The sequence below is a fragment of the Polypterus senegalus genome, chromosome 13 (assembly GCF_016835505.1).
Source record: "Polypterus senegalus isolate Bchr_013 chromosome 13, ASM1683550v1, whole genome shotgun sequence".
Taxonomy (NCBI): Eukaryota; Metazoa; Chordata; class Cladistia; order Polypteriformes; family Polypteridae; genus Polypterus; species Polypterus senegalus.
The window spans coordinates 80,806,019-80,833,706 of NC_053166.1; the positions used below are offsets into that span (position 1 = coordinate 80,806,019).

The window sequence follows — 27,688 nt, forward strand, 5'->3', positions numbered from 1 at the left end:
GTCGCTGCTAGACCTCGGGGCACGATCCTGCTGTCGGGAGAGCTCCTCCTGGCGGCCTGGGGTTGAGGACCGGCATGGGAAGCCGGCAGTCCTCCACATATATATATATATATATATATATATATATATATATATATATATATATATATATATATATATATATATATATATATATATATATATACTGTATAATAACGGATTGTTTTTCCAAAAAAACCTGTAAAGTACTTTGGGTCCATGTCCCATGTTTTGGAATTAGCTGATGCCTCTGTAACATATGTACAGTATGACTCTAAAATCAGCATATTTTATGTGTGTGAGAGACTCTGAAAATGAATAATGGTCCTAGACGAAATAATGTTCTGTTTGTTAGTTTGTTACCAGTCTGCTTGCAATGTCATGTTTGTTGTACCAGGCCTTCCACAGGGCTGCCCAAAGAGAGAAGATTAAGATAAATGTTGAACCCTGCTCAATGCCAGTCTCTCGGAAGACGTGGGTTTCAGTACCCACAGTGGTTGCATCTGGCAATGTGGTTTCGTTTAGTGGACAGATGGACTGGAAGCCACAAGTCGGTTCGTTCATTCCTTGTGTGTCATTCTGACTGAGTCACCTAACTTGCCTGTTCATTAATTGTATATGTAAATCATTGAAGTTGTACACTGTGGAAAGAAGCTGTATAAAATAAGGGGTATTTTTTTTTTTTTTTGTTTTAGAGCCTCTCTCCCTCTTTCTTTCTGTCTCCCTGTCTTATAGGTGAAGGTGGATAATCACTATGACTTCCAGGACATTGCTAGTGTGGTGGCTCTGACCAAGACGTATGCCACATCTGAGCCTTTCATTGATGCTAAATATGATGTGCGTGTTCAAAAGATTGGCAACAACTACAAAGCCTACATGTGAGTGGCAAGCTGCACTGTGTGTATGTACTGTGTAGTCTAACAGATTTATTTCATTTCAGCTTTTATTTCATAACCTATCATAAAGCTGAGCTACTGAACCATCATTAATGGTTTACTGAGTCTGGCCTCTTATAGTATATTTAACACAACATTGTTTTTGTCCAGTATAATTTGGCATCTAACATGCTTGAATAATACAGACTTATGTTTCCCTTCAGTCTGAAATGGTTTGTATGTGTTTATTATAATGTGTAAGTATAGATAAAACAGTAAGAAAGCGTAAATTTCATCTTAATACTAATAAAATGTATGATATTATTCAGGCTAGTGTGTACATTTGGGCATTCTTACAGATTGATGATGACCTCTAAATGTAAAATTTAACATATATTTTAAACTAACTAAAGTACCATGTGTTTCTCAAGTATAAATAAACAGGGAATAACTGGGCTTTTGGAAATCAAACATGGCTAAACACGATGCAATTGTTATTGTGATTATAAAAAGAAAAGAAAAAAAAAAACTCCGAACCTGTGGTTTTAGATGAGATCCAACTGTGGCTGGTACAAAATTTTCTACGTGCTTGTGAGAATGCCCTCCCAATAGCCCCCTGTACACTCCTGCTGCCTGATGGGAATTATAGGCCCTTTATCACAGATTAGTTTTGGTTTGCCCTCCTCCCCTCACAGCCCCTATCCTGTATGCCACTACACATGGCAACTCACATGCAAACTTCTGTGAAAATCAGTTCAGCTACTTATGCAAAGGGCTTATAATTTTATTTTATATATATATATATATATATATATATATATATATATATATATATATATATATATATATAGTCAAGCTTGGGTCACAGATTTGCACAGAAACACAGGAGTTATAGAAAACAGGAACTTTATTCAAACCCTGCAAACGAACATTTGTCTCTTTTTCAAAAGTTTAAACATGCTCCATGACAAGTCAGAGATGACAGTTCTGCCAGGAGCAGAGAATGTCAGAGAGAGAGAGAAAGAGAAAGAGAGAGAAGTAAAACAATTAATTCCAAATCTGATCTGGTTCCGTACAGGCTTTTAAGTAAGCAGAGTACCGCGCAAGAGGCTTATCACGTGACAGAGCTGTCAAAAAGGTAAGGAGCAATGTGAAGGTAGTCTGTCAACGTTTTTCAGCGGTTTCCCAGGAACAGACGTATTCTCTGAGGGTGCGATCAACCCCGCAGCTCACAATATATATACAGTGCATCCGGAAAGTATTCACAGCGCATCACTTTTTCCACATTTTGTTATGTTACAGCCTTATTCCAAAATGGATTAAATTCATTTTTTTCCTCAGAATTCTACACACAACACCCCATAATGACAACATGAAAAAAGTTTACTTGAGGTGTTTGCACATTTATTACAAATAAAAAAACTGAGAAATCACATGTACATAAGTATTCACAGCCTTTGCTCAATACTTTGTTGATGCACCTTTGACAGCAATTACAGCCTCAAGTCTTTTTGAATATGATGCCACAAGCTTGGCACACCTATCCTTGGCCAGTTTCACCCATTCCTCTTTGCAGCACCTCTCAAGCTCCATCAGGTTCGATGGGAAGCGTCAGTGCACAGCCATTTTAAGATATTTCCGGAGATGTTCAATCGGATTCAAGTCTGAGCTCTGGCTGGGCCACTCAAGGACATTCACAGAGTTGTCCTGAAGCCACTCCTTTGCTATCTTGGCTGTGTGCTTAGGGTCATTATCCTGCTGAAAGATGAACCGTCACCCCAGTCTGAGGTGAAGAGCGCTCTGGAGCAGGTTTTCATCCAGGATGTCTCTGTACATTGCTGCAGTCATCTTTCTCTTAATCCTGACTAGTCTCCCAGTTCCTGCCGCTGAAAAACATCCCCACAGCATGTTGCTGCCACCACCATGCTTCACTGTAGGGATGGTATTGGCTTGGTGATGAGAGGTTCCTGGTTTCCTCCTCCAAACATGACACCTGGCATTCACACCAAAGAGTTCAATCTTTGTCTCATCAGACCAGAGAATTTTGTTTCTCATGGTCTGAGAGTCCTTCAGGTGCCTTTTGGCAGACTCCAGGCGGGCTGCCATGTGCCTTTCACTAAGGAGTGGCTTCCGTCTGGCCACTCTACCATAAAGGCCTGATTGGTGGATTGCTGCAGAGATGGTTGTCCTTCTGGAAGGTTCTCCTCTCTCCACAGAGGACCTCTGGAGCTCTGACAAAGTGACCATCAGGTTCTTGGTCACCTCCCTGACTAAGGCCCTTCTACCCCGATCGCTCAGTTTAGATGGCCGGCCAGCTCTAAGAAGAGTCCTGGTGGTTTCGAACTTCTTCCACTTACGGATAATGGAGGCCACTGTGCTCATTGGGACCGTCAAAGCAGCAGAAATGTTTCTGTAACCTTCCCCAGATTTGTGTCTTGAGACAATCCTGTCTCGGAGGTCTACAGACAATTCCTTTGACTTCATGCTTGGTTTGTGCTCTGACATGAACTGTCAACTGTGGGACCTTATATAGACAGATGTGTGCCTTTCCAAATCATGTCCAATCAACTGAATTTACCACAGGTGCACTCCAATTAAGCTGCAGAAACATCTCAAGAATGATCAGGGGAAACAGGGTGCACTTGACCTCAATTTGGAGCTTCATGGCAAAGGCTGTGAATACTTATGTACAAGTGCTTTCTCAATTTTTTTATTTTTAATACATTTGCAAAAACCTCAAGTAAACTTTTTTCACATTGTCATTATGGGGTGTTGTGTATAGAATTCTGAGGAAAAAAATGAATTTAATCCATTTTGGAATAAGGCTGTAACATAACAAAATGTGGAAAAAGTGATGCTCTGTGAATACTTTCCGGATGCACTGTGTATATATATATATATATATATATATATATATATATATATATATATATATATATATATATATATAGGATGGTCCAGGTCTAATTATGCAGATCCAGATCGTCTGGATGACTTTGATTTATGCGGGGACGATTCCATTTCAGAGCGGAGGCGATTCTTCATGTTGTCAGTTCGCACACTCCTCGATGGTCTGAGACTTTTCAGGTGATTTTCTATGTAATAAACTTAATAAGTTATAGAGTAATGAAAATTGCATAATTAGATCTGGACCACTCTATATATACACATACACTGGCCATCCCCCGCAGCTTCACCTGCGTATTAGTGAAACAGGACAGCGAGGAGGGCCCACCCAGCTCTTTACTCCTGACGTCACTTTTTCTGCTCCCCTCGGCCCGTATCCTCTGTCTCGGATTAGCGCGAATATATCACTCCTGCAAGCAAACTAAGAGCAATGAAAGAAGCTGCAAAATCAACTGGAATGTTCAAGCAAATTATAGAAAAAAAAAGATCTAAACCGTTATGTAGTTCTCTTGTCCGGTAACTAAGCGGAGTTAAGGTTACACCCCAAGGCAGACGTGTGAGTGAGCCGTAGCCCGATGAGTCTCTCGGATTTGCACTAATAAATTGGTACCGCAAGCGAACTATGATACTTTGCGCAATGAGAAAGTCACAAAATCAATGGAATTTCCAAGAAAATTATAGAAAAAACCCCAATCTAAATCCGTTAATATGTTCTCTCATGAAAAGCGGACAGACATACTAATGGGTCTAAAAAACGATAAGAAATTTTGCACTTGGACCACATATTTTTTAAAACTGTTTCTTAGCGAGCACCTATGGGCCAAGGGTAACCTACATTCCAAATTTCAAGTCCCAAATCCTCATGGTTTGGGAGATTCCATGATGAGTGAGTCAGTGGTATTTGGCTTTTATATATATAGATATACAGTATAATTATATGAATGAACTTTCCAGACAAATGATCGGGAATGTTTTCATAACTGGAACAGCCTCCATAATTACAACTCAATGTATTCTTTAACAGCAGCACAAGAATGCTGCAGTCTTAGGAGACCTGGGTTCAAATCTCAGCCTGTGTGTAGTCTGCATGTTCTCCCTGAGTCTGTGTATAGGTAAGGTGAACTGACAATTCCAAATTGATCACAAGTGATCGTGTCCTGTCACCTATGTGGACCAAACTGGCTTCAGTCCCTGAACTGGATTAAGATGGTTTGATAATGATAGGATGAATTCTTTACTGTCAAAAACCTGCAATACACTTTTCTCGTAACTAGACAGTGAGAATATGTGGAAAGTATAACAGTGAGCCACTTGGCTTAACAAGTGTTTTCAAAATTGGTGGTTACATAAAAGGCCATATAGATAGAATCCACATTATATGAGAAGATAGATAGAAAGGCACTATATACAAAAACTGACAGGTGACATGAAAGCCGTTAAATTGATCTCAAGAGAAAACTGCAGTGTTACAGCAACCAATGCACAAAAACAACAGAGTGCACACAAGATAAAATGGTGCAGTAATATAAGTACATTTTAAACAGAGCTGTGATTTTTCAAAACTTTCAGCTTGCTACTTTAAAGCACTACTGATGAATCCATTCCATACACGCTTTGTGTGCAAAACAACTTTTGGCATATTGGTGCAGAAATATCTCATAGCATGCTTCTTGTCATGCTTCAGTGTCTTCCTTGAAGAATTTTAAATGTCTTTGTTCTTGTCAGTATTTTTACACCTCTATCATTTCATTCCTGGTCTCCATGCAGCCCCTCTATTCAGTTGATCCTCACAGTGCTAGAGTTCAGCTAGCAGTTGTTCTGTGGGATTTGTTTTGTGCATTTAGGTCCTCCTTTATATTGAATGTCATTTTAGACAAGACAGAGGTTGCACAAAACTTATTGAGTTAATGGGTTGCATAGAGGTGTTGCTGCTTCAAAGATCTAGGACCCAAATTTCAAAAGTCCTCATCTGTGTGGGGTTTGCCTGCATGTTCTACATGTGTGCATGGATTTTCCTTCCACATCTTTAAGACGTTATAATAATTTGATTGGCAAATTTAACGTGACCCTAAAATAGGAGTGTCCCCCTGCATTCTAAATATTTTTCTCCCCCTTATGCTTTATTCTGTGCCTGCTCCCTACAGAGACCCTCGGTACACACATGGGCTTTTCTGCTCCTGTAATGAGTGCCCTTCTACACTTACTGGCATTTTAGCTTCTTTCTCTACTGCCAGTAAAGGTTTTCCTTTTTATTGGGCCCTGAAACTGACCTGTGCCAGCTGTTCCTTGCTGGTAACCCTTTTCCATTTGGGTACAACAAAAGCATTTTATTTATTTTTTTTAATTATTATTCTTTAAATTAATGATCTCCTGCCAGGTCCTTATTAGCCAGCTTCATGAAATAACATTAAATCCACTTAATCTAAATCATCGTCGTGTGGGCTTCAACCCTGGAGCACTGAAATTGCACAGATTTGTGTATTGCAGGTATTATTTTCTAATCCTTTTTAAATTGGCTCTCAAATGTATCATCTTACTGCTGGGGTCACGCTGAATGGTGACCTGACCAGCTTCATTTTGTAATTTTTACTTTGTGACTCATTTTCTATTCAGCATTAAGTGTGAGTCAAATGAGGTATGGCCAGTGGTGCAACATTCAATCTGGAAAGCATTCTTATGTTGACATATTCATGACGACAGAGGATCCCCTGTATTTCCTGACATTGGCTCGAGTGCACAGAGGTGAAAAGGCCAGTATAAAACTCTAAGGTCATTCCTACCACTGAAAAATCAAAAGGAGGGCTATTGCCACGGTCCGGGTCTATCATGTTGACTCTGTCTGTAATTAAATGATCAGCCCTAAGCACATACGACCCGGTGTTGTGAGATCTCGCTACCTGGAATCCAGCGTAGGTTCATGACTGGAGATACTGTAATGTGTGTCAGGACCTCTGCAGAAGGTCCAGTAAAAATCATGAGCCAGGGTTTAACTCCTAATGTGGAGACTTTACATTTGTGGAAGTTTATAAGAAGTCACGTAGTTAAAGCAGAAATTTTGACAGCTTTTAACAAGTATGTGGTATTGAGATCACTTAGCCATTAGCTAACCAAACAAGCTTGAAGGACTGAATGGTTTCCTGTCATTTGTCAAACTACTTGTGTTTTTGTTACAACTCGAATCCCTTTATTTTTTTTTTTTATCAGGGTAAATCCCTGCTTTATGAGCTTTTTTGACTTAAACAGAATGTAGGACTCTTGAGCTGTACTGCCAAAGAAATGTGTCCTTTACATTAACCCAAGTTAGACTAAGGAGATTCAATTGATGAAACTTCAATGTTATGTGCCAAAATTGCTCACTTTAGTTTTGCAAAGCCCATAGCTTATCCCAAAAGTATTTCATTCAAGCAAGAACCAAATATGGCTGGGGTGCCAGTGTATCAAAGAGCTCACTGGTGTACAACGGGTCAATTTCAATCTCCAGTTAGCCTAATTCACATGTCCTTGGGATGTGGGAGAAAACTAGGAGAGCCTGGAGCAAAACCCACGTGGACAAGTGGAGAACTGCTAACACACAAGTGTAGCAGTTGGGTTTGGAGTTTGAGCCAGCAACTGTGCCTCTCCCGATTTTAAAACTTCATGGAAATATAAAACCAAAATGTATCTTGGCAGGATGTTCATTAGTTACTGAGGATACAAATGTTGGTTCGGCGCAGGAAATTTTAAAACAATGAGCTCCATATTTGGTAAATATAAATCTCTCCATATTTTGAGTGAGTGTGTTTTACTATCTAAAGGGGATTTGCAATACATGAATTGAGGTGGTGAAAAAATATGATCTCACACCAACCACAATTAAAATCCAGGACAGCCTCATAGTCAATGGATGAAAATGGCGTCAACTCAGCTACATCACAAACCGGAAAAACTGAAACCATCTGACAAAAGTAAAAATGATTTTTGAAGGCATCTGTGCCCCTGAACTGACACAAGAGAAGGATGGCTTCTGAACCTCCCCACCAGTTATAAACGTCTTTAATATCAAACAGTGCTCAGTACATAAAATGGATGGGTGACTTGCATATTTTATTGGTAACATGCAGAGGTTGGTGGGGACGGTGAATGGCACTGAATGTTGATGATTTTAATACATAAGCCTAATAGAAAATATTTTCATTGTGTACATAGAAGTTATTGAAACAGAGAAGCAATACATAAATCAGGGTTCAAGGATACTAAGGCTTATTCTTTAGCAATAATTAGAGTAGCCATTTTGAGAGTCATGGGTGCTGTGATTTGAGGTCTTATGACAAGATATTGCTTTGCATTATGCAACTGAAATCCCTCTTCAAAATCCCACTTCACTGTACTATTTTATAATACCTTCAGCCCACGTCTAGATCTCAACTCCAACACTTCATACATTAAGAAAGAGCACTTTAGCCAGCAAATGTGTATGAAAAGCATACAGCACAGTTCATCACAAACTACACATATCTGAGCCTCTGTCTCACCACTCGGACATCTTGGCACTCCCCACTGGTCAAAGCACTGTTAAACTGAAGGCCAAATTCAAAGGTGCCTCTCGGAGAGAGCAGAGCACAGGGCTAGTTGTAAAATGGAAAGCTGTTTATTAGCACAGCCATGGAAATACTATGAACTAAAACCAAAGTGCTTCAGTGGGCAACTGAGTGGACATTGGCCATTGCAGGTATGATATGATGTCAACCAAGTGATAATAAACAGCTCAAGAAGCGGCAGTATAATATTTTGTACCACACTTACTCTCGTTCAAAGCTGAAGGAAGCGTCTCTGTGTTGTTTCGCATAAGGTTGGAGTCAGATGGTATCCCAGCCTATTGCAGGCCTCACTTGTGCTCCTACACAGGACCATTTTAGTTATGCGAATTAAGGTTAGGACAATAAGACACTAGAGCAGGGCTCTCCATCTCTGGTGCTGGAGCGCTACTGTGGCTGCAGGTTTCTATCCTAACCCTTTTCTTAATTGGTGACCAGTTTTTGCTGCTAATTAACTTCTTTTGCATTCATTTTTATGTACTTGCTATTTAGGATTCAGACCCCTTAAATGTTTTTCCTTGATTAGCAACCAATCAATAATGAGATAGGAAATGAGCCAATGCATAACCAGCTAACCGATGTCTTTCATATAGAAACTGTGGTTAAGAAAGCTCGCCAGCGGCTCTAATTTCTGAGGAGGCTGAGGAAGTTTGGCATGAATGCCAGCATCACCTCAAACTTTTACAGGAGTGTGGTCGAGAGTTTCTGATTGGCTGCATTACCGTCTGGTATGGGAGCTACTATGCCAGCAGCCGAAAATCACTACAGAGAGTGGTGAAGGCAGCAGAGCACATCACGGGCAAGAGTCTCCCTGCCATTGAAGACATTTACCTCCATCGGTGCTTGCGTAAGACAAGCAGCATCATAAAGGACCACAGCCATCCAGCACACCAGCTGTTCTCCTTGTTACCATCTGGCAGATGATACAGGAGTCTGGCTCCTCAGACTACAAGACTTAAGAACAGTTTTTACCGCCAGGCCATTTGACTCCTCAACAGCAACACCTGAACACTTGCATACACTTACATTACACCTACATTGCATTACATCTACATTGCACTACTCACACACAAACTGTACCTGCATACACTCTGAATACTGACTGGAACATGCATCTGCACTTTATGGAATATGCATCTGTACTTATAAAACATCTGTGCAATAACTGTCATTTGTACTTGCAGCTAATTCAACTCATATTGCTCTATAATTTCTTTTAAAATGTACACATTTTATTTTTTATAGCTAGTCTATTTTTAACTTGTAATTTTATTTTATTATAATTTTTTTTATTATTTTTTTTAATTATTTTTTAGCTTTATTGGATCTAGGCTGATTGACTTGTTTTTCTCGTCATACACATTTCATTGTATTTTGACCTTGTGTTAACCTATATATCTATACTAATAAAAGGCAAAGCCCTCACTCACTCACTCACTCACTGACTCACTCACTCATCACTAATTCTCCAACTTCCCGTGTAGGTAGAAGGCTGAAATTTGGCAGGCTCATTCCTTACAGCTTACTTACAAAAGTTGGGCATGTTTCATTTCAAAATTCTACGCATAATGGTCTTAACTGGAACCTATTTTTTGTCCATATACTGTAATAGACTGCAGCGTGATGGCCGTGGGAGGTGGAGTTGTGTGTCGCATCATCACGCCTCCCATGTAATCACGTGAACTGACTGTGAATGCAGTGCGTAGAAAACAAGGAAGAGCTCCAAAGAGAGCTGAAGAAAACATGCATTATACAATTGAGAATTCAGCGAAACATTAAGAAGCGAGCGAGTGACACATACAACCATATTCATAAGTGCAGCTACTGCGGAAACAAAGCACAGTGTAAACTGTAAGTTTAAATTAAGTTTATAGACAGGCTGCCGCTGGCGTTTGTCATGCCCACTACTAATATGACATTCGCAGGATACAAGTTTAATGAGAGGACGCAGGATATAAACGAGAGTTTTGATCACTTTGTAACTAAGTTAAAATTGCTGGTGAAGGACTGTGCTTATGCAAATTCTGAGAGACTGTGTTTGCGGGGGGGATTGACGTCATCATCTCCCCTCCCATTCACCTCATTTCATTCACTTCATTTCGCTCTGAGCTGAGCTCTGCAGCTAACGCGGTCTTGCGGAAGCAACTCTGTGACGCTGCCACCAAATACTCACAGAAAAATCCACAAATTAATACACACGCTGTCTCTAGGGTTTCTCCACACTCTGAATCCTCCAGGCACTACTGAGTATAATCTAATTTTGAGGGTTGGGACACCACTAATATTACTGAAAACCTTACAGCCACCGAGACTTTGTAACGGCACGAGACTTCAGGTCACGTGTCTGTAAAAGAACCTAATTGAGGCAACTATTTTTACTGGGGGTTGCTCAGGGGAGAGAGTTTGTATTCCTCACATCCCCATTATACCCTCTGATCTCCCATTTCAATTGAAATGCCTCCAATTTCCAGTAAGGCTCTGCTTCGCGATGACAATTAATAAGTCTCAGGGACAGACCCTACAAAAGGTTACATTGACAATCATGTTACGTTATTTTTAAAAGGTTTCCTTTTCTTAGCACAAGCACAGCTGAGAAGCTTCGATGCATGTGCTCCATAACGCGTTAAAAAAATAACAAATTTAATCACACTTTGCATTCCAAGCAAAGGGGAACTTTTGTCAATGCATGATTTCCTGGTACATCGATTACACTGATGCACACATCAGAGCTACAAAAATGGAAGAGTCTGAAGAAAGCGCGTTGCTAGGACTGATAGGAGGCAAATTTCATTTCAAAAGACTACCCGACGGAAGCCTTGATAAAAGTGTGGTTTTGTGCAAACTGTGCAAAAAGGAGTTTGCATACCACCCAAGCACTTCAACGTTATGGTACCATCTAAATGCAAAACATGTTATAGCGAGCACAGAAACTGTGTATGCTGTTAGCACTAGCAGTACAAGTTTGAGTACCAACAAAAGGTGACAGCAGCCCAAACCTGATGAAATGACTGGCTTCAGGACCAAAATTAGTAAGTCAACATCTGTCAAACTTACAAATTCTTTTACAAAATGGATTGCTTTGGACTGTAGACCACTAACAGTGGTGGAAGATAGGGGGTTAGAAAATGTGCTACAATTAGCGTCAGGAGATGCAACTTTCCAACTACCGTGCCGAGAGACTATTTCAAGTAAAATTCAACAGCCTTATGACAAATTTTAGCAAATTTAGATGCATTACAGAAATCGCACTTAGTGGCTCTTACTGGGGATCATTGGACTTCCGTGACCGTTAGTAATTCTAATTACATCTAATTACAAAATGTTCAATGATCACACTGTTTTAGCCTAATGTACAAAATAATTTTGGCTAAGGTTACTCAGATTTTCAAGATTAAGTTGGTCAAATTACCTTTTATGTTTCTGCCTTATTTTTTTAAGAAGAAAAACTGCACTTTATGTTGAATTTTTTCTTATTATTTAAAGATAATACCATTCTGAACATGTGCTTAAAGTAATTAGAATACCACTTTATTTTTAAGTCTGCCCAATTTTAGCCAGAGATGATATTTTTGTTTCATGTTTAAATGCATTTTTTTTTCAGGAATTAAAAGAGCTTGAGTTTACAATATTCATGTCCATGTCTATTATTTGATTCTGTCGCCCACTAAAACCCTTTTACATTAAAAAAAACCTTTGCGCTTTGGGGCAAATTTACTTGTGCGATTACATGTGATTAATCAAGATTAATTAATTACAAAGCCTCTGATTAATTAGATTATTTTTTTTAATCGAGCCCCACCCTAATATATATATATATATATATATATATATATATATATATATATGTGTGTATATATATGCAGATATGTATATGCATATATAGTTATATATATATATATATATATATATATATATATATTGTCACAAAACGAGACAAAGACAGAAAAAGGTTTGGGGCAGCCACCCATGTAATTAGGTATCCTGGCTGCAAAGTCGTTTTCTTTTCATCCAAATACAGCACTGAAGTGCTTACAACAGAGTCCAAAACAAGACTGTCAAAGAAGGGAAAAGGGAAGGCTTTTAAAGGGGGAGGCAGGAAGTGAGGTCATAAGGATTGGGCACGTGTTCATCTTTCATTGGATTAGTCCCGGATGTGACATCAGGGGGGCGGGAGCTGGCAAGGTCTGTCTCCATTGGCTCGGTCCCAGAAGTGACGTCCAGAGAGACAGGTGGAACCTCCCGGGTTAGGTCTACAGGGAAGTGAGAAAGAGAGTTAGTGCACTCTGCCACATCCCGGTATGGCTCAGAACTGCCTTCACTGAGCCCTTTAGCTGCCTCCCATGCGTGTGTGACAATATATATATATATATATATATATATATATATATATATATATATGTCTGTGTTTATATATATATATAAACTGCTCAAAAAAATTAAAGGAAAACTTTGGAAACATATCAGATCTCAATGGGAAAAAGAAATCCTCCTGGATATCTATACTGATATAGACTGGGTAATGTGTTAGGAACGAAAGGATGCCACATCATTTGATGGAAATGAAAATGATCAACCTACAGAGCCCTGAATTCAAAGACGCCCCAAAAATCAGAGTGAAAAATTATGTGGCAGGCTAGTCCATTTTGCCAAAATTTAATTGCAGCAACTCAAAATTGTACGCAGCACTTTGTATGGCCCCTGTGTTCTTGTATACATGCCTGACAACATCGGTGCATGCTTCTAATGAGATGACAGATGGTGTTGTGGGGATCTCCTCCCAGATCTGGACCAGGGCATCACTGAGCTCCTGGACAGTCTGAGGTGCAACCTGGTGGCATTGGATGGACCAAAACATAATGTCCCAGAGGTGTTCTATTGGATTTAGGTCAGGAAAGTGTGGTGGCCAGTCAATGGTATCAATTCCTTCATCCTCCAGGAACTGCCTGCATACTCTCACCACATGAGGCCAGGAATTGTCGTGCACCAGGAGCCACTGTACCAGCATAGGGTCTGACAATGGGTCCAAGGATTTCATCCTGATACCTAATGGCAGCCAAGGTGCCTTTGTCAAGCCTGTAGCAGTCTGTGTGACCCTCCATGGATATGCCTCCCCAGACAATCATTAACCCACCACCAAACTGCTCATGCTGAATGATGTTACAGGCAGCATAATGTTCTCCATGGCTTCTCCAGACCCTTTCACTTCTGTCACGTGCTCAGGGTGAACCTACTCTCATCTGTAAAAAGCACAGGGCACCAGTGGTGCATCTGCCAATTCTGGTATTCTATGGCGAATGCCAATCGAGCTGCATGCTGCTGGGCAACGAGCTCAGGGTCCATTAGAGGACATGGGGCCCTTGGGTCACCCTCATGAAGTCTTTCTGGTTGTTTGATCAGAGACATTCACACCAGTGGCCTGCTGGAGGTCATTTTGTAGGGCTCTGGCAGTGCTCATCCTGTTCCTCCTTGCCCAAAGGAGCAGATACTGGTCCTGCTGATGGGTTATGGACCTTCTATGGCCCTCTCCAGCTCTCCTAGAGTAACTGCTTGTCTCCTAGAATCTCCTCCATGCCCTTGAGACTGTGCAGGAGACACAGCAAACCTTCTGGCAATGACACGTATTGATGTGCCATCCTGGAGAAGTTGGACTACCTGTGCAACCTCTGTAGGGTCCAGGTATCGCCTCATGCTACCAGTAGTGACACTGACTGTAGCCAAATGCAAAACTAGTGAAGAAACAGTCAGAAAAGATGAGGAGGGAAAAATGTCAGTGGCCTCCACCTGTTAAACCATTCCTGTTTTGGGGGTCATCTCATTGTTGCCCCTCTAGTGCATCTGTTGTTAATTTCATTAACACCACAGCAGCTGAAACTGATTAACAACTCCCTCTGCTACTTAACTGAACAGATTAATATCCCATAAGTTTCATTGACTTTATGCTATACTCTGATTAAAAGTGTTCCTTTAATTCTTTTGAGCAGTATATATATATATATATATATATATATATATATATATATATATATATACACACACATATATATACATATGTATGCATATATATGTGTATATATATGTGTATGTATATATATATATATATGTGTGTGTGTATATGTTTATATGCGTGTCTGTATGTATGTATATATATATATATATATATATATATATGCCAGCAACACTCATGACAATGACAAAACAATTACATTGTCAATCATGTTACGTTATTATTAAAATGTTTCCTTTTCTTTTTCATTACTTCTTTAACACACTGCTTCTCCGCTGCGAAGCGCGGGTATTTTGCTAGTGACAAATAAACCTAAATCAAACCAATACCTGAAAATACAGAAAAGGTGAAGGTCTCAGTAATGTTGATCTGTTCAGGTCCACAAAGCATTTTGACAGTGATCTGAAAAAAAGAAAACCGACAGTTTTGGAAATGTCTGATGTGACCAAACTGGAGCACAAACAAGCCATGAAATTGAATAATGGGTTTAATTAACATCAAGCATTGGTTTCTAATTTATAAACTGGTTGAAGTGAAATTGGTTGCCATTTGAAGCCCTGACTTAGCTGGTCATCTGTTGGCTTACTAACTTCATACAGTATCTCATTTCTATTTGGGTTCTGTTTAAGGAAACAAAATGAAGCAATTTAGAGGACTGCATCTTAAAAAAAAGTAAGTCGATATAAAATGAAGGGAAAGGAAGCTAAGTAGCAGCAAAAAAACTGGTCACTAATTAAGAAAAGGGTTTGATCAGTGGTTTCCAAACTTGGCCCTGGGGACCCACTGTGGCAGCAAGTTTTTGTTCCAACCAACTTCTGTTTTGTATTGGACTCTTAGCCTAATTAAGTGAGTTATTATTTCAGAGTTTCTGTGTTTTGGAGTCAATGTAGAAATTACAAACTACGGTTGGTAGATTTTTATTAAAACGTAATAAGCAGTTATATAAGGAATATGTAGTTTTTTTTTAATTCGTTAACAGTATTTTCAAGCTAATTTTAATTCTGCTTTCCCGGGTGTTCTCGTTATTTAATTGATTATTTACTAATTAGTGGGTCAGACACTGAAGTCGTTTCTGCTTTCATCATTCCGCGTATCTGCTATGCTGGTTGTTAATAGTCACTATTAGGGTTAAATGAAGGGAGCTAACTACACAGGAAAAGGGGAAAGTAATAGGAAAATAACAAAAGAGAGTTAAGCATTTATAGCTTTAGAAAAAATAGAAATATTTCTAAATGTCTTTTAAATGTAAAAAACATACTGTTGTGTTTTTCTGAACACAGAATAAGAAGAGTAAAAAAGACCAGCCTATTAAATGAGATCAGTTGTTATCGATTATTATCACCGATTGTGAATCTGGTTGGAACAAAAACTCGCAGCAACAGGGGCTCCCCAGGACCGAGTTTGGGAGCCACTGGGTTAGAATGAAAACCTGCAGCTAGAGTGGCACTCCTGGAGACCCCTACACCAGAGAATACAAATTCTTTACAGAAAGTGGCTGAGCATGGATTTGAACCCATGACTTTGGCATAACAGTACCCATGTGCGCACTCCACACAGACAGTAGCAGGGTCTGAATTTCAAGCCAGAACCATGGAGCTGCAAAGCTGAAGTGCAAAACTTGAGGCCAACAACAGAACAGGCAGATTCCGCACACAAAGTCACAGGGTCAGACGTTTAACCCAGAGCCACAGAGCTATGAGATTGCAGCCTTAACCTCTGCTCCCCTCCCCAGTTTACTTTAAACAGACTCTAATAAGTGATTCCATTTGAACAGATAAGTATTAATAATCATGAAGTCTGATTAAAAATGGGAAATTGTTAGACCAGGGGCCTGCATTAAGTTAGCCTTACAATGTTTTATGCAGCAAAATGAAAAGAAAAAAAAAAAACATTCCTTGTGTCATAATCCGAGGAGTATGCATTTGAGTTGTGAGTTGCTGGTAATATGAGCTCATTCTGACACAAATGAAAGTAAGAGTGGGCTGGAGGTGGATAACCCTGACTTGGAAGTGTAAGTGAATGTGGATGACACACAGACCCAAAGTGAATTCCAAGTGAGTTATTGCGCATATAGATTGCCTAATTCCTGATGTCTTCACTAACTATGCTACAGTGAGATTGCCTTACTGTGAGTCATCTTTGGTTATAGTGAGTAAAACAGCAGTTCCGAGGAAATAAATGAAAGGAAGCAATCTTAGGCATAAGGCACCGACATCTAGTCTTTGTGACTTTTTAAGAAAATAATACCAAAGCTAATCTCTTCTGCAGGAAAAGTAAAAAATGTAAATGAGTACAAGACTGGAAATGTAGGCACTGCATGAAGTCAGAGCCTCATGGCTGCATAGGTTTAAAGGTGGACAATTTTAGTTGCTTTTGGAAATTCCAGTGTTTGGCGTGTGTAGAACAGACTGGTAAGCAATTAGAACTGGTTAAATGAAAATTCCCAGACTCATAAAACATTACATGTTGGCAAAGACACCGCACTGCTGTAAACTTTAGTGTCTGTTTCTTATTAAACCAAGAGTTTTAAAGGTTGTCTAAAACACATTTATTTAAATAGTGTATTATAGTTGTTCAGACAGACATCCATCCATCCATTTTCCAACCCGTTGAATCTGAACACAGGGTCACGGGGGTCTGCTGGAGCCAATGATAGCCAACACAGGGCGCAAGGCAGGAACCAATCCCAGGCAGGGTGCCAGCCCACTGCAGGGCACACACACCCACACACCAAGCACACACTAGGGACAATTTTGTTTTTTTCTTTTTAAAATTTTATTAATTTTATTGCAATCATTCCATACAAATCAATCAATTTTTACAAAAAGTAGGATTGAGAACAAGTCGACCCCCACCCCTGAGAGAGAAAGCATGGCCAACGGGGTAAAACTTAAGGCTTGTAAACATACCTAAATTAAGGAGTTTCATAGGCCGATAGAGATGAATGGAGAAGAAAAAGAAATACAGAAATAACTGCTTCCTCTGTGCTTTAAGAGCTTATTCTAAAATATTACTGATTAGATCCTGCCATGTTTTGAAAAAAATATGTACAGATCATCTAACTGAGTATTTAATTTTTTCCAATTTTAAATAATATAACACATCAGTTTCCCACTGACTTAAAAGAGGAGAGTTTGGGTTCTTCCAGATTATCAGAATAAGTCTGCGTGCCAACAGTGTAGTGAATGCAATCACAGTTTGTTTGTCTTTCTCCACTTTAAGACCCTCTGGAAGAACCCCAAACACAGCTGTTAATGGGTTAGGAGGGATTGTGAGTCCAAGGCTGTCTGAGAGGTAATTAAAAATTTTTGTCCAGAATAATGTTAATTTGGTGCAGGCCCAGAACATGTGACCCAGTGAGGCTGGGGCTTGGTTGCAACGTTCGCAGGTTGGATCATGCCCTGGAAACATTTTGGAGAGTTTTAGTCGAGACAGATGTGCTCGATATATAATTTTGAGTTGTATAATTGTATGTTTTGCGCAAATGGAACTCGAGTGAATTCTCTGCATTGCTACTTTCCATTCCTTTTCTGATATATTAATTGAGAGATCTTTTTTCCCAGTGTCCTCTTGGATCTTTGAAAGGGAGGGACTGTAAAATGATTTTATATATTGTAGAGATGGAGTCTAAGTCCTTGAGATTGAGCAATATTTTTTCCAGCATGGATCAGGATGCAAGATGAGGACAATCTGGAAGGTTCTGTTTAACAAAGTTCCTGATTTGAAGATAGTGAAAGAAATGTGTAGCTGGAATGTTAAATTTGGAATGTAATTGTTCATAGGATGCAATGACGTTGTCTATATAAAGATCTCTAAGCAAGTTAATTCCAATTTTTTTCCAGATATTAAAAACTGCACATGTTTGTGAAGGTTGAAAGAGGTGGTTCTCTTGCAGAGGTGCCACAGATAGAAGCTTCTCCATCTTAAAATGCTTTCTACATTGGTTCCATATTCTGAGTGAGTGGAGCACAATTGGGTTATTAGTGTATTGCCGATAATGTGTGTTTATTGGAGCACAGAGCAGGGAATGTAAAGAAGTACTGCAGGATTTTACTTCTATTGCGGACCAAGCCTGTAATCCATGAATTCCTGTTTCAATGGGGTATAAATATGAGGTGGCCCAGAGGCCAAATGCCCTTATTCATTCATCAATGAGTGAAAGATAAGAGAACATCCATCCATCCATTATCCAACCTGCTATATCCTAACATAGGGTCCATGGGGGTCTGCTGGAGCAAATCCCAGCCAACACAGAGCACAAGGCAGGAAGAAATCCCGGGCAGGGCACCAGCCCACCACAGGGCACACACACTAAGCACACACTAGGGACAATTTTAGAATCGCCAAACCACCTAACCTCAGACAGACATAATACTTCTAATTGCTAGTAAATAATAATGGACTTGAAAAAAACTCTTAATTTACAATGCAAACAAAATTAAATTTCCCTTTATGTCACAAAAAAAATCAAATATGAAATGTCCATTTAGAGCCACAATGGGTCTCACCCCATCCCCATCACACTGGGTTTAAGGTAGAACATAACACTGGATGGCGGCACGGTGGCGCAGTGGGTAGCGCTGCTGCCTCGCAATTAGGAGACCTGGGTTTGCTTCTCAGGTCCTCCCTGCATGGAGTTTGCATGTTCTCCCCGTGTCTCCGTGGGCAGGGCCGGATTTAGATGAAAAGAGGCCCTAGGCTATTCCACTTATGAGGCCCTTTCACCTCCCATTTTTAAGTTTGTTCAAATTGCTAACAATTTGAATGTAGGCCCCTCTTGATCTTGAGGCCCTAGGCTGAAGCCTATTTAGCCTATAGGAAAATCCGGCCCTGTCCGTGGGTTCCCTCCGGGTGCTCCTGTTTCCTCCCACAGTCCAAAGACATGCAGGTTAGGTGCATTGGCGATTCTAAATTGTCCCTTGTGTGTGCTTGGTGTGAGTGTGTGCGTGTGTGTGTGCCCTGCAGTGGGCTGGGAATGGCTCCAGCCGACCCCTGTGACCCTGTAGTTAGGATATAGCGGGTTGGATAATGGATGGATGGATAACACTGGACAGAGGGCACCAGTTCATCCCAGGGTCCACTCATGCACATATAACCACAATTCCCCTCACACCTAGTGAAAGACCAACATGGATTTAAACACCGTACACTAGGAAAAGGAGGCAGCAGTGCTAATCACTCTGCTGCTTTTACCACAGGGAAGTGCCTACTTAAAGCCTGGAAGACCTATACAATATAGGAGGTTTGGGAACCTGGAATATAATTAAAGCACAAAACCTGGCAAAAATTATCCGGATGAGATATTGAGACAAATCGGCAGTTAGCTAACCAGACAAGCCTGATGGACTGAATTGATTCCTCTTGTTTGCCAAATGTCTTGCGTTTGTTGTTAGGGCCTGCAAACTACATAATATAAACACTACACGACTTCAGTTGTCAAAGTGATCCCCTAGTGGTTTGACAATGGATGATTTACATTATTGTCTCAAACCGTCCATTTTTAAATTGTTTATTCACTTTAGGTATATAAGGAGCCAGTAACCCGACAACATTGGGCATATGGATATACCTAACCCATGTGGGGTGCCATTGATATTAAAGAAAAGTTCTGTTTAAGGCTTATAAATCTTGCCTCATTTCTCTAAGCTTGGTCATACTTTCGTTAAGCACGGTCAGAAAACTGTACGCCATCTCCTATTTACAAACTGCAAACTTATCTGACAGTCCATATTAGCAGTAAGACTACAATATTTCCTAAATGGCTGAATTTACACTCTGCATACAGCGATAGCTAAGAAAGGTCTATATCATATTAACTTGCTGAGGGTAAACGACAATACCGTATTCTAAGCAGCTATACGAAATGGATATTATATTATTGAAATGAATACAACACTTAAATAAATGTAACTTTTACATTTTGTTTCTAAGATTGCCTCTTATAACATCTTTACGAGTTTGCTGGATATCCAGTTTCAAAACAGTAGGCATTGACATGGAGTTGCCCAAAACCTCTCTACTTTGGAGATGACTCCACTCTTCTGGGATGGCTTTCCACAAGACTTTGGAGTGTGTATTTGTGCCCAATCAGCCAAAAGAGCACTGATGTTGGATGAGAAGACCTGGCTGACATTCCTTCACATCAAACTGGTCAAATGTATGGATCTTGCTTTATGCATAGGGACACAGTCATGCTGGAATAGAAAAGGGCCTTCTACAAAATTTTGCCACAAATTTGGAAGTGCAGAATTGTCTAAAATGTCTTTGTATGCTGTAACATTAACCGTGCTCTTCACTGGAACCATGAACAGCCCCTGACCATTATACCTTCTACACCAAACATTATAGGATATACTATGCTGTCCAGATGGTAGTGTTCGCCTGGCATGTGCCACATCCAGATTCATCCATTAGACTGCCAGAAAACTCCCAGCAAGCATGTTTGCACTAATGGGGGCATGCTTTATACCACTCCAGGCAATAGTTGGCATTACATACTGATTTTAGGCGTGGGTACAGCTGCTTAGCCATGGAAGCCCATTTCATGATGCACTTTTACCACAGTTCTTGTGCTGATGTTGCTCTCAGGTCTGTTGTGAGACCTCTTTGCACTTCAACACACAAGAGCCCCACTCTGAGTTTGCATGGTCTACCACTTTGTGGCTGAGTCGATGTTGCTCCCCAGCGCTTCCACTTCACAATAAAAGAACTTACACTTGACCAGGACAGATCTAGTAATAATAATAATTCATTTTATTTATATAGTGCCTTTCCCATAGAGCAGAAATTCACATACTGACTTGTGGCAAAGGTGGTATCCCATGACAGTGCCACTTTTAAAAATGCTGTGCTCTTTAGTATAACTGATTCCACTGTGGCGGGGGCATGTCTGACAATAGACTGCTGCCCAAATACAATTAGCTCCCATTTTAAGTTTAGTGCATGTCTGGAAATGTTATTTTATGTTACATTACTTTATCTAATCAAAAAACAAATCAAAATATTAAGTTATGCTCTATTAAAATCAGTGTATAGTGTCTCTGAAAATATTTATCTAAAAATTAGATAATTATATAAGATAGATACCCCACGGCCCTGCTCAAGATTAAGTGGGCATAGAAAATGGTATGGTATGGTAGATAAGCATTGATGGACTGGTGTCCCATCAAGTTCTGGTTCATGTCTCATTACTTCTTGGGCGTACTGCAGCTGCCTTGAGCAGCTTCTTAAACTGCAGGGATGAGTGGATAGAAAGGCCAGTATACTTTCAGAATCCTGTAGCTTAGCAGTCTTTCATTTATTCATGTATATCAGATAGAACAGTAATACACATTAATGGTCCTGCTCCCCTGGACCAATTTTTTAAAGTATCTTGAGTAACAGAAGACACATGACTTGACCACTGAGATTAAAATAAATACAAGAGCAATACTTATTAAGTGTGTCACTGAAAGGTCTTTTAGGCGTCAGTTTCTGGTAATGTCAAAAAGATACAGGCACAGTATGGTTCCTCATTTTGATTGCAACATCGTGGTACAACTGAAGGTTAAAAGTTGCGAACGATGCCAAAACTATTCAGCAATACAATCAGTCATATCTTATCATTAAATGTTATCTAGATATACAAAAAAACAAGCTTTGGGGAATTTGGCAAGTTTATAAAGATCTGGGTAACACTCTATTTAAATGAAAAGTTTACAAGCTGGTAGGTTATAAGATAATTAATGAAATGATTTATTTCTAAGGTGCACTTTTTCCATAAAATAGAATTATAATATTCATAATTTAGTTACAAAAATATTCTAAAGCCAAGTCATTCTGTCCAAAGTCCCTCTATTTCATTGTGTATCATCTCAAGAGGCCATCATCCATTCATCATTCTTTTCAGACTAGAGTTACACACCTGAATAGACGTGCAATTTAAATGAACTGGAGACTCTACATTGACTTACGACTGGTAGTGGGTATGGTGTCCCATGCAGGGTTTATTGCTGCTTTGCTCCTGATAAACTCATGACTTCCAAAACCAAGTACTGGACCATACTGTTTCAGAAAGGGAAAGGATGAGACAGAAATTTAATATGTTTAATTCAGACAAGTAATGACATTTATTACAAACTAGCAAAATACCCGCGCTTCGCAGCGGAGAAGTAGTGTGTTGAAGTTATGAAAAAGAAAAGGAAACATTTTAAAAAATAACGTACCATGATTGTCAATGTAATTGTTTTGTCACTGTTATGAGTGTTGCTGTCATATATATATATATATATATATATATATATATATATATATATATACACACACACACACATATAAACATATATATATATATATACATATACTGTACATATACATACATATCTACATATACGCATATATATACAGTGTATCCGGAAAGTATTCACAGCGCATCACTTTTTCCACATTTTGTTATGTTACAGCCTCATTCCAAAATGGATTCAATTCATTTTTTTCCTCAGAATTCTACACACAACACCCTATAATGACAACGTGAAAAAAGTTTACTTGAGGTTTTTGCAAATTTATTAAAAATAAAAAGACTGAGAAATCACATGTACATAAGTATTCACAGCCTTTGCCATTAAGCTCAAAATTGAGCTCAGGTGCATCCTGTTTCCCCTGATCATCCTTGAGATGTTTCTGCAGCTTAATTGGAGTCCACCTGTGGTAAATTCAGTTGATTGGACACGATTTGGAAAGGCACACACCTGTCTATATAAGGTCCCACAGTTGACAGTTCATGTGAGAGCACAAAACAAGCATGAAGTCAAAGGAATTGTCTCGAGGCACAAATCTGGGGAAGGTACAGAAAAATTTCTGCTGCTTTGAAGGTCTCAATGAGCACAGTGGCCTCCATCATTCATAAGTGGAAGAAGTTCGAAACCACCAGGACTCTTCCTAGAGCTGGCCGGCCATCTAAACTGAGTGATCGGGGGAGAAGGGTCTTAGTCATGGAGGTGAACAAGAAGGACAACCATCTCTGCAGCAATCCACCAATCAGGCCTGCATGGTAGAGTGGCCAGACAGAAGCCACTCCTTAGTAAAAGACACATGGCAGCCCGCCTTGAGTTTGCCAAAAGGCACCTTAAGGAATCTCAGACCATGAGAAACAAAATTCTCTGGTCTGATGAGACAAAGATTGAACTCTTTGGTGTGAATGTCAGGTGTCACATTTGGAGGAAACTAGGCACTGCTCATCACCAAGCCAATACCATCCCTACAGTGAAGCATGGTGGTGGCAGCATCATGCTGTGAGGATGTTTTTCAGCAGCAGGAACTGGGAGACTAGTCAGGATAAAGGGAAAGATGACTACAGCAATGTACAGAGACATCCTGGATGAAAACCTGATCCAGAGAGCTCTTAACCTCAGACTGGGGCGAAGGTTCATCTTTCAGCAGGATAACGACCCTAAGCACAAAGCCAAGTTAGCAAGGAAGTGGCTTCAGGACAACTCTGTGAATGTCCTTGAGTGGCCCAGCCAGAGGCCAGACTTGAATCCGAATGAACATCTCTGGAGAGATCTTAAAATGGCTGTGCACTGACGTTTCCCATCCAACTTGATGGAGCTTGAGAGAGGCTGCAAAGGGGAATGGGCAAAACTGGCCAAGGATAGGTGTGCCAAGCTTGTGGCATCATATTCAAAAAGACTTGAGGCTGTAATTGCTACCAAAGGTGCATCAACAAAGTATTGAGCAAAGGCTGTGAATACTTATGTACATGTGATTTCTCAGTTTTTTTATCTATACTAATAAAAGGCAAAGCCCTCACTGACTCAGTCACTCACTGACTCACTGACTGACTGATTGACTCATCACTAATTCTCCAACTTCCCATGTAGATAGAAGGCTGAAATTTGGAAGGCTAATTCCTTACAGCTTACTTACAAAAGTTAAGCAGGTTTCATTTCGAAATTCTACACGTAACGGTCATAACGGTCGATAATGGTTGACAACGTCCGTCATGTTGAACTTTCTTATTTATGGCCCCATCTTCACGAAATTTGGTAGGCGGCTTCCCTGCACTAACCAAAACCGACGTACGTACTTATTTCGATGGTATGACGCCACTGTCGGCTGCCATATTGAACTTTCCATCGTCACTAATTTTCCAACTTCCCGTGTAGGTAGAAGGGTGACCCCATCTTCACGAAATTTGGTAGGTGGTGTCCCTGCGCTAACCAAAACCGATATACATACTTATTTCGGTGGTATGACGCCACTGTCGGCCGCCATATTGAATTGTCCAAACGTCATTAATTCTCCAACTTCCCGTGTACGTAGAAGGCTGAAATTTGGCAGGCTCATTCCTTACAGCTTACTTACAAAAGTTAAGCAGGTTTCATTTTGAAATTCTACACATAACGGTCATAATGGTCAACAACGTCCGCCATGTTGAACTTTCTTATTCATGGCCCCATCTTCACGAAATTTGGTAGGTGGCTTCCCTGCGCTAACCAAAACCAATGTACGTACTTATTTCGGTGGTATCATGCCACTGTCGGCCGCCATATTGAACTTTTCAATGGTCTTTGTTACTTATGGGCCCATCTTCAAGAAATTTGGTATGCGGGTTCCCAACGCTAAATGAATCCTACTTACGTACATATATACGTCCATAGCCTGCAGCTCAGTCACCGTGTGAGGCGGCATTGGGTCCCCCATCCCAACGCCTCCCACGTTGTTGGCTGCCTGCCTATGTAAGGCCGTCCGTCGCTCCGGTCTCTACATTCCCTTCCTTGTTTCGCCATGGGATTCACGTCTCCCTGCTGATAACTACAGCCTTTTTATTTAATCCACGGCTTCTTCGCTGTTTTATTGTTCATTTATTACGATTATAGTTATTGTGTAGGTATTTTAGACTTACTTTACATTGTTCAGGTTCCCATTTCCTTTATCATTCCAACCGCATCCCCCATTAACATGTCTATCGAGGTGATCACCATCGATCAAAGAACTGTCACTTACCGAGTGGTTTCCATGCCCAGAGATGGCATCGGCCTTTTCTATTCTCTTTGTTACATATTGCATGGCCATATCAGGCTCACTCTTGATATCCGGAGGAACACTGTGTCTTATGTATTGAATGACTGGGACAGGTTCAAGGTGGTCGACTGATGATGGTACAGGAGATAATTACACTACACAGGAGCACTAGAAGAGTGAAATGCTTAAGCCCTTCACCTATGCATCTGCATGTGAGTTGATGGCTGCCGGTGAATTGTTCGGTTGTCGCTTTCAAGTGTACCGAAATGGCCGCCAATGCCTCTTAAACATCTTAGATTGACAGGTGACGATTTCAGTAGTGGACACTTTGATGTTTATGAATGTTTAAACTCTCAAAAGCTGGATGTAAAGTTATCGATGAAACCGGTTTTATACTTACAAAGCTTGACAGATGCCAAATGTCACTTCAACACAACAAGTCCTGCAAATACTGTCGTAATTGAAACAAACCATGAAACTCAAACCGATTATGACAGCAGCAATCCAAGCTGTGAGATTTGAGACAAGATTACTGTTCACATGGCCAACTGTATGTTGCATTCGCAAGAGTAAGCTCAGTGCACAGCTTGGTCATATTACAACCGGAGGGCCGAACTCACAGTGTGGTATACAAAGAGATCCTTAACAAATAATTATTGGTATATTTTCCCTCAGTTTCCCTTAATAAAAATTTTAAGGCAGTACTTCGTCGCTGTGAAGCACGGGTATTTTGCTATTTTTTAATAAATTTGCAAAAACCTCAAGTAAACACTCATGCATATATATATATATATATATATATATATATATATATATATATATATATATATATATATATATATATATATATATATATATATATATACACACATACATACATACATACACACACATATATATATATACTCACACAGACCTATATATATACATATATATCTACATATACATACATACATATCTACATATATATATATATACACATACATACATACATACATACACACATATATATAAACTGCTCAAAAAAATTAAAGGAACACTTTGAAAACACATCAGATCTCAATGGGAAAAAGAAATCCTCCTGCATATCTATACTGATATAGACTGGGTAATGTGTTAGGAACGAAAGGATGCCACATCATTTGATGGAAATGAAAATGATCAACCTACAGAGCCCTGAATTCAAAGACGCCCCAAAAATCAGAGTGAAAAAATTATGTGGCAGGCTAGTCCATTTTGCCAAAATTTAATTGCAGCAACTCAAAATTGTACGCAGCACTTTGTATGGCCCCTGTGTTCTTGTATACATGCCTGACAACATCGGTGCATGCTTCTAATGAGATGATAGATGGTGTTGTGGGGGATCTCCTCCCAGATCTGGACCAGGGCATCACTGAGCTCCTGGACAGTCTGAGGTGCAACCTGGTGGCATTGGATGGACCAAAACATAATGTCCCAGAGGTGTTCTATTGAATTTATGTCAGGAAAGTGTGGTGGCCAGTCAATGGTATCAATTTCTTCATCCAAGGATTTCATCCTGATACCTAATGTCAGCCAAGGTGCCTTTGTCAAGCCTGTAGCGGTCTTTGTGACCCTCCATGGATATGCCTCCCCAGACAATCATTAACCCACCACCAAAGTGCTCATGCTCAATGATGTTACAGGCAGCATAATGTTCTCCATGGCTTCTCCAGACCCTTTCACTTCTGTCACGTGCTCAGGGTGAACCTGCTCTCATCTGTAAAAAGCACAGGGCACCAGTGGTGCATCTGCCAATTCTGGTATTCTATGGCGAATGCCAATCGAGCTGCATGCTGCTGGGCAGTGAGCTCAGGGCCCATTAGAGGACATGGGGCCCTTGGGTCACCCTCATGAAGTCTTTCTGGTTGTTTGGTCAGAGACATTCACACCAGTGGCCTGCTGGAGGTCATTTTGTAGGGCTCTGGCAGTGCTCATCCTGTTCCTCCTTGCCCAAAGGAGCAGATACTGGTCCTGCTGATGGGTTATGGACCTTCTATGGCCCTCTCCAGCTCTCCTAGAGTAACTGCTTGTCTCCTAGAATCTTCTCCATGCCCTTGAGACTGTGCAGGAGACACAGCAAACCTTCTGGCAATGACACGTATTGATGTGCCATCCTGGAGAAGTTGGACTACCTGTGCAACCTCTGTAGGGTCCAGGTATCGCCTCATGCTACCAGTAGTGACACTGACTGTAGCCAAATGCAAAACTAGTGAAGAAACAGTCAGAAAAGATGAGGAGGGAAAATGTCAGTGGCCTCCACCTGTTAAACCATTCCTGTTTTGGGG

At 40.2% G+C, this 27,688-nt stretch overlaps 1 protein-coding gene across 4 annotated transcripts in view; it reads left to right on the top strand.

Moving 5' to 3' along the window:
* LOC120542909 (synapsin-1-like) overlaps positions 1-27,688 on the top strand; it is a 302,987-nt gene that overhangs the window by 230,700 nt on the left and 44,599 nt on the right. For all 4 annotated transcript variants that reach the window (XM_039775635.1, XM_039775637.1, XM_039775634.1 and 1 more), the window contains exon 7: positions 754-896. In XM_039775635.1, the coding sequence (XP_039631569.1) occupies positions 754-896 (143 nt within the window). The remainder of the gene's footprint in view (positions 1-753; positions 897-27,688) is intronic.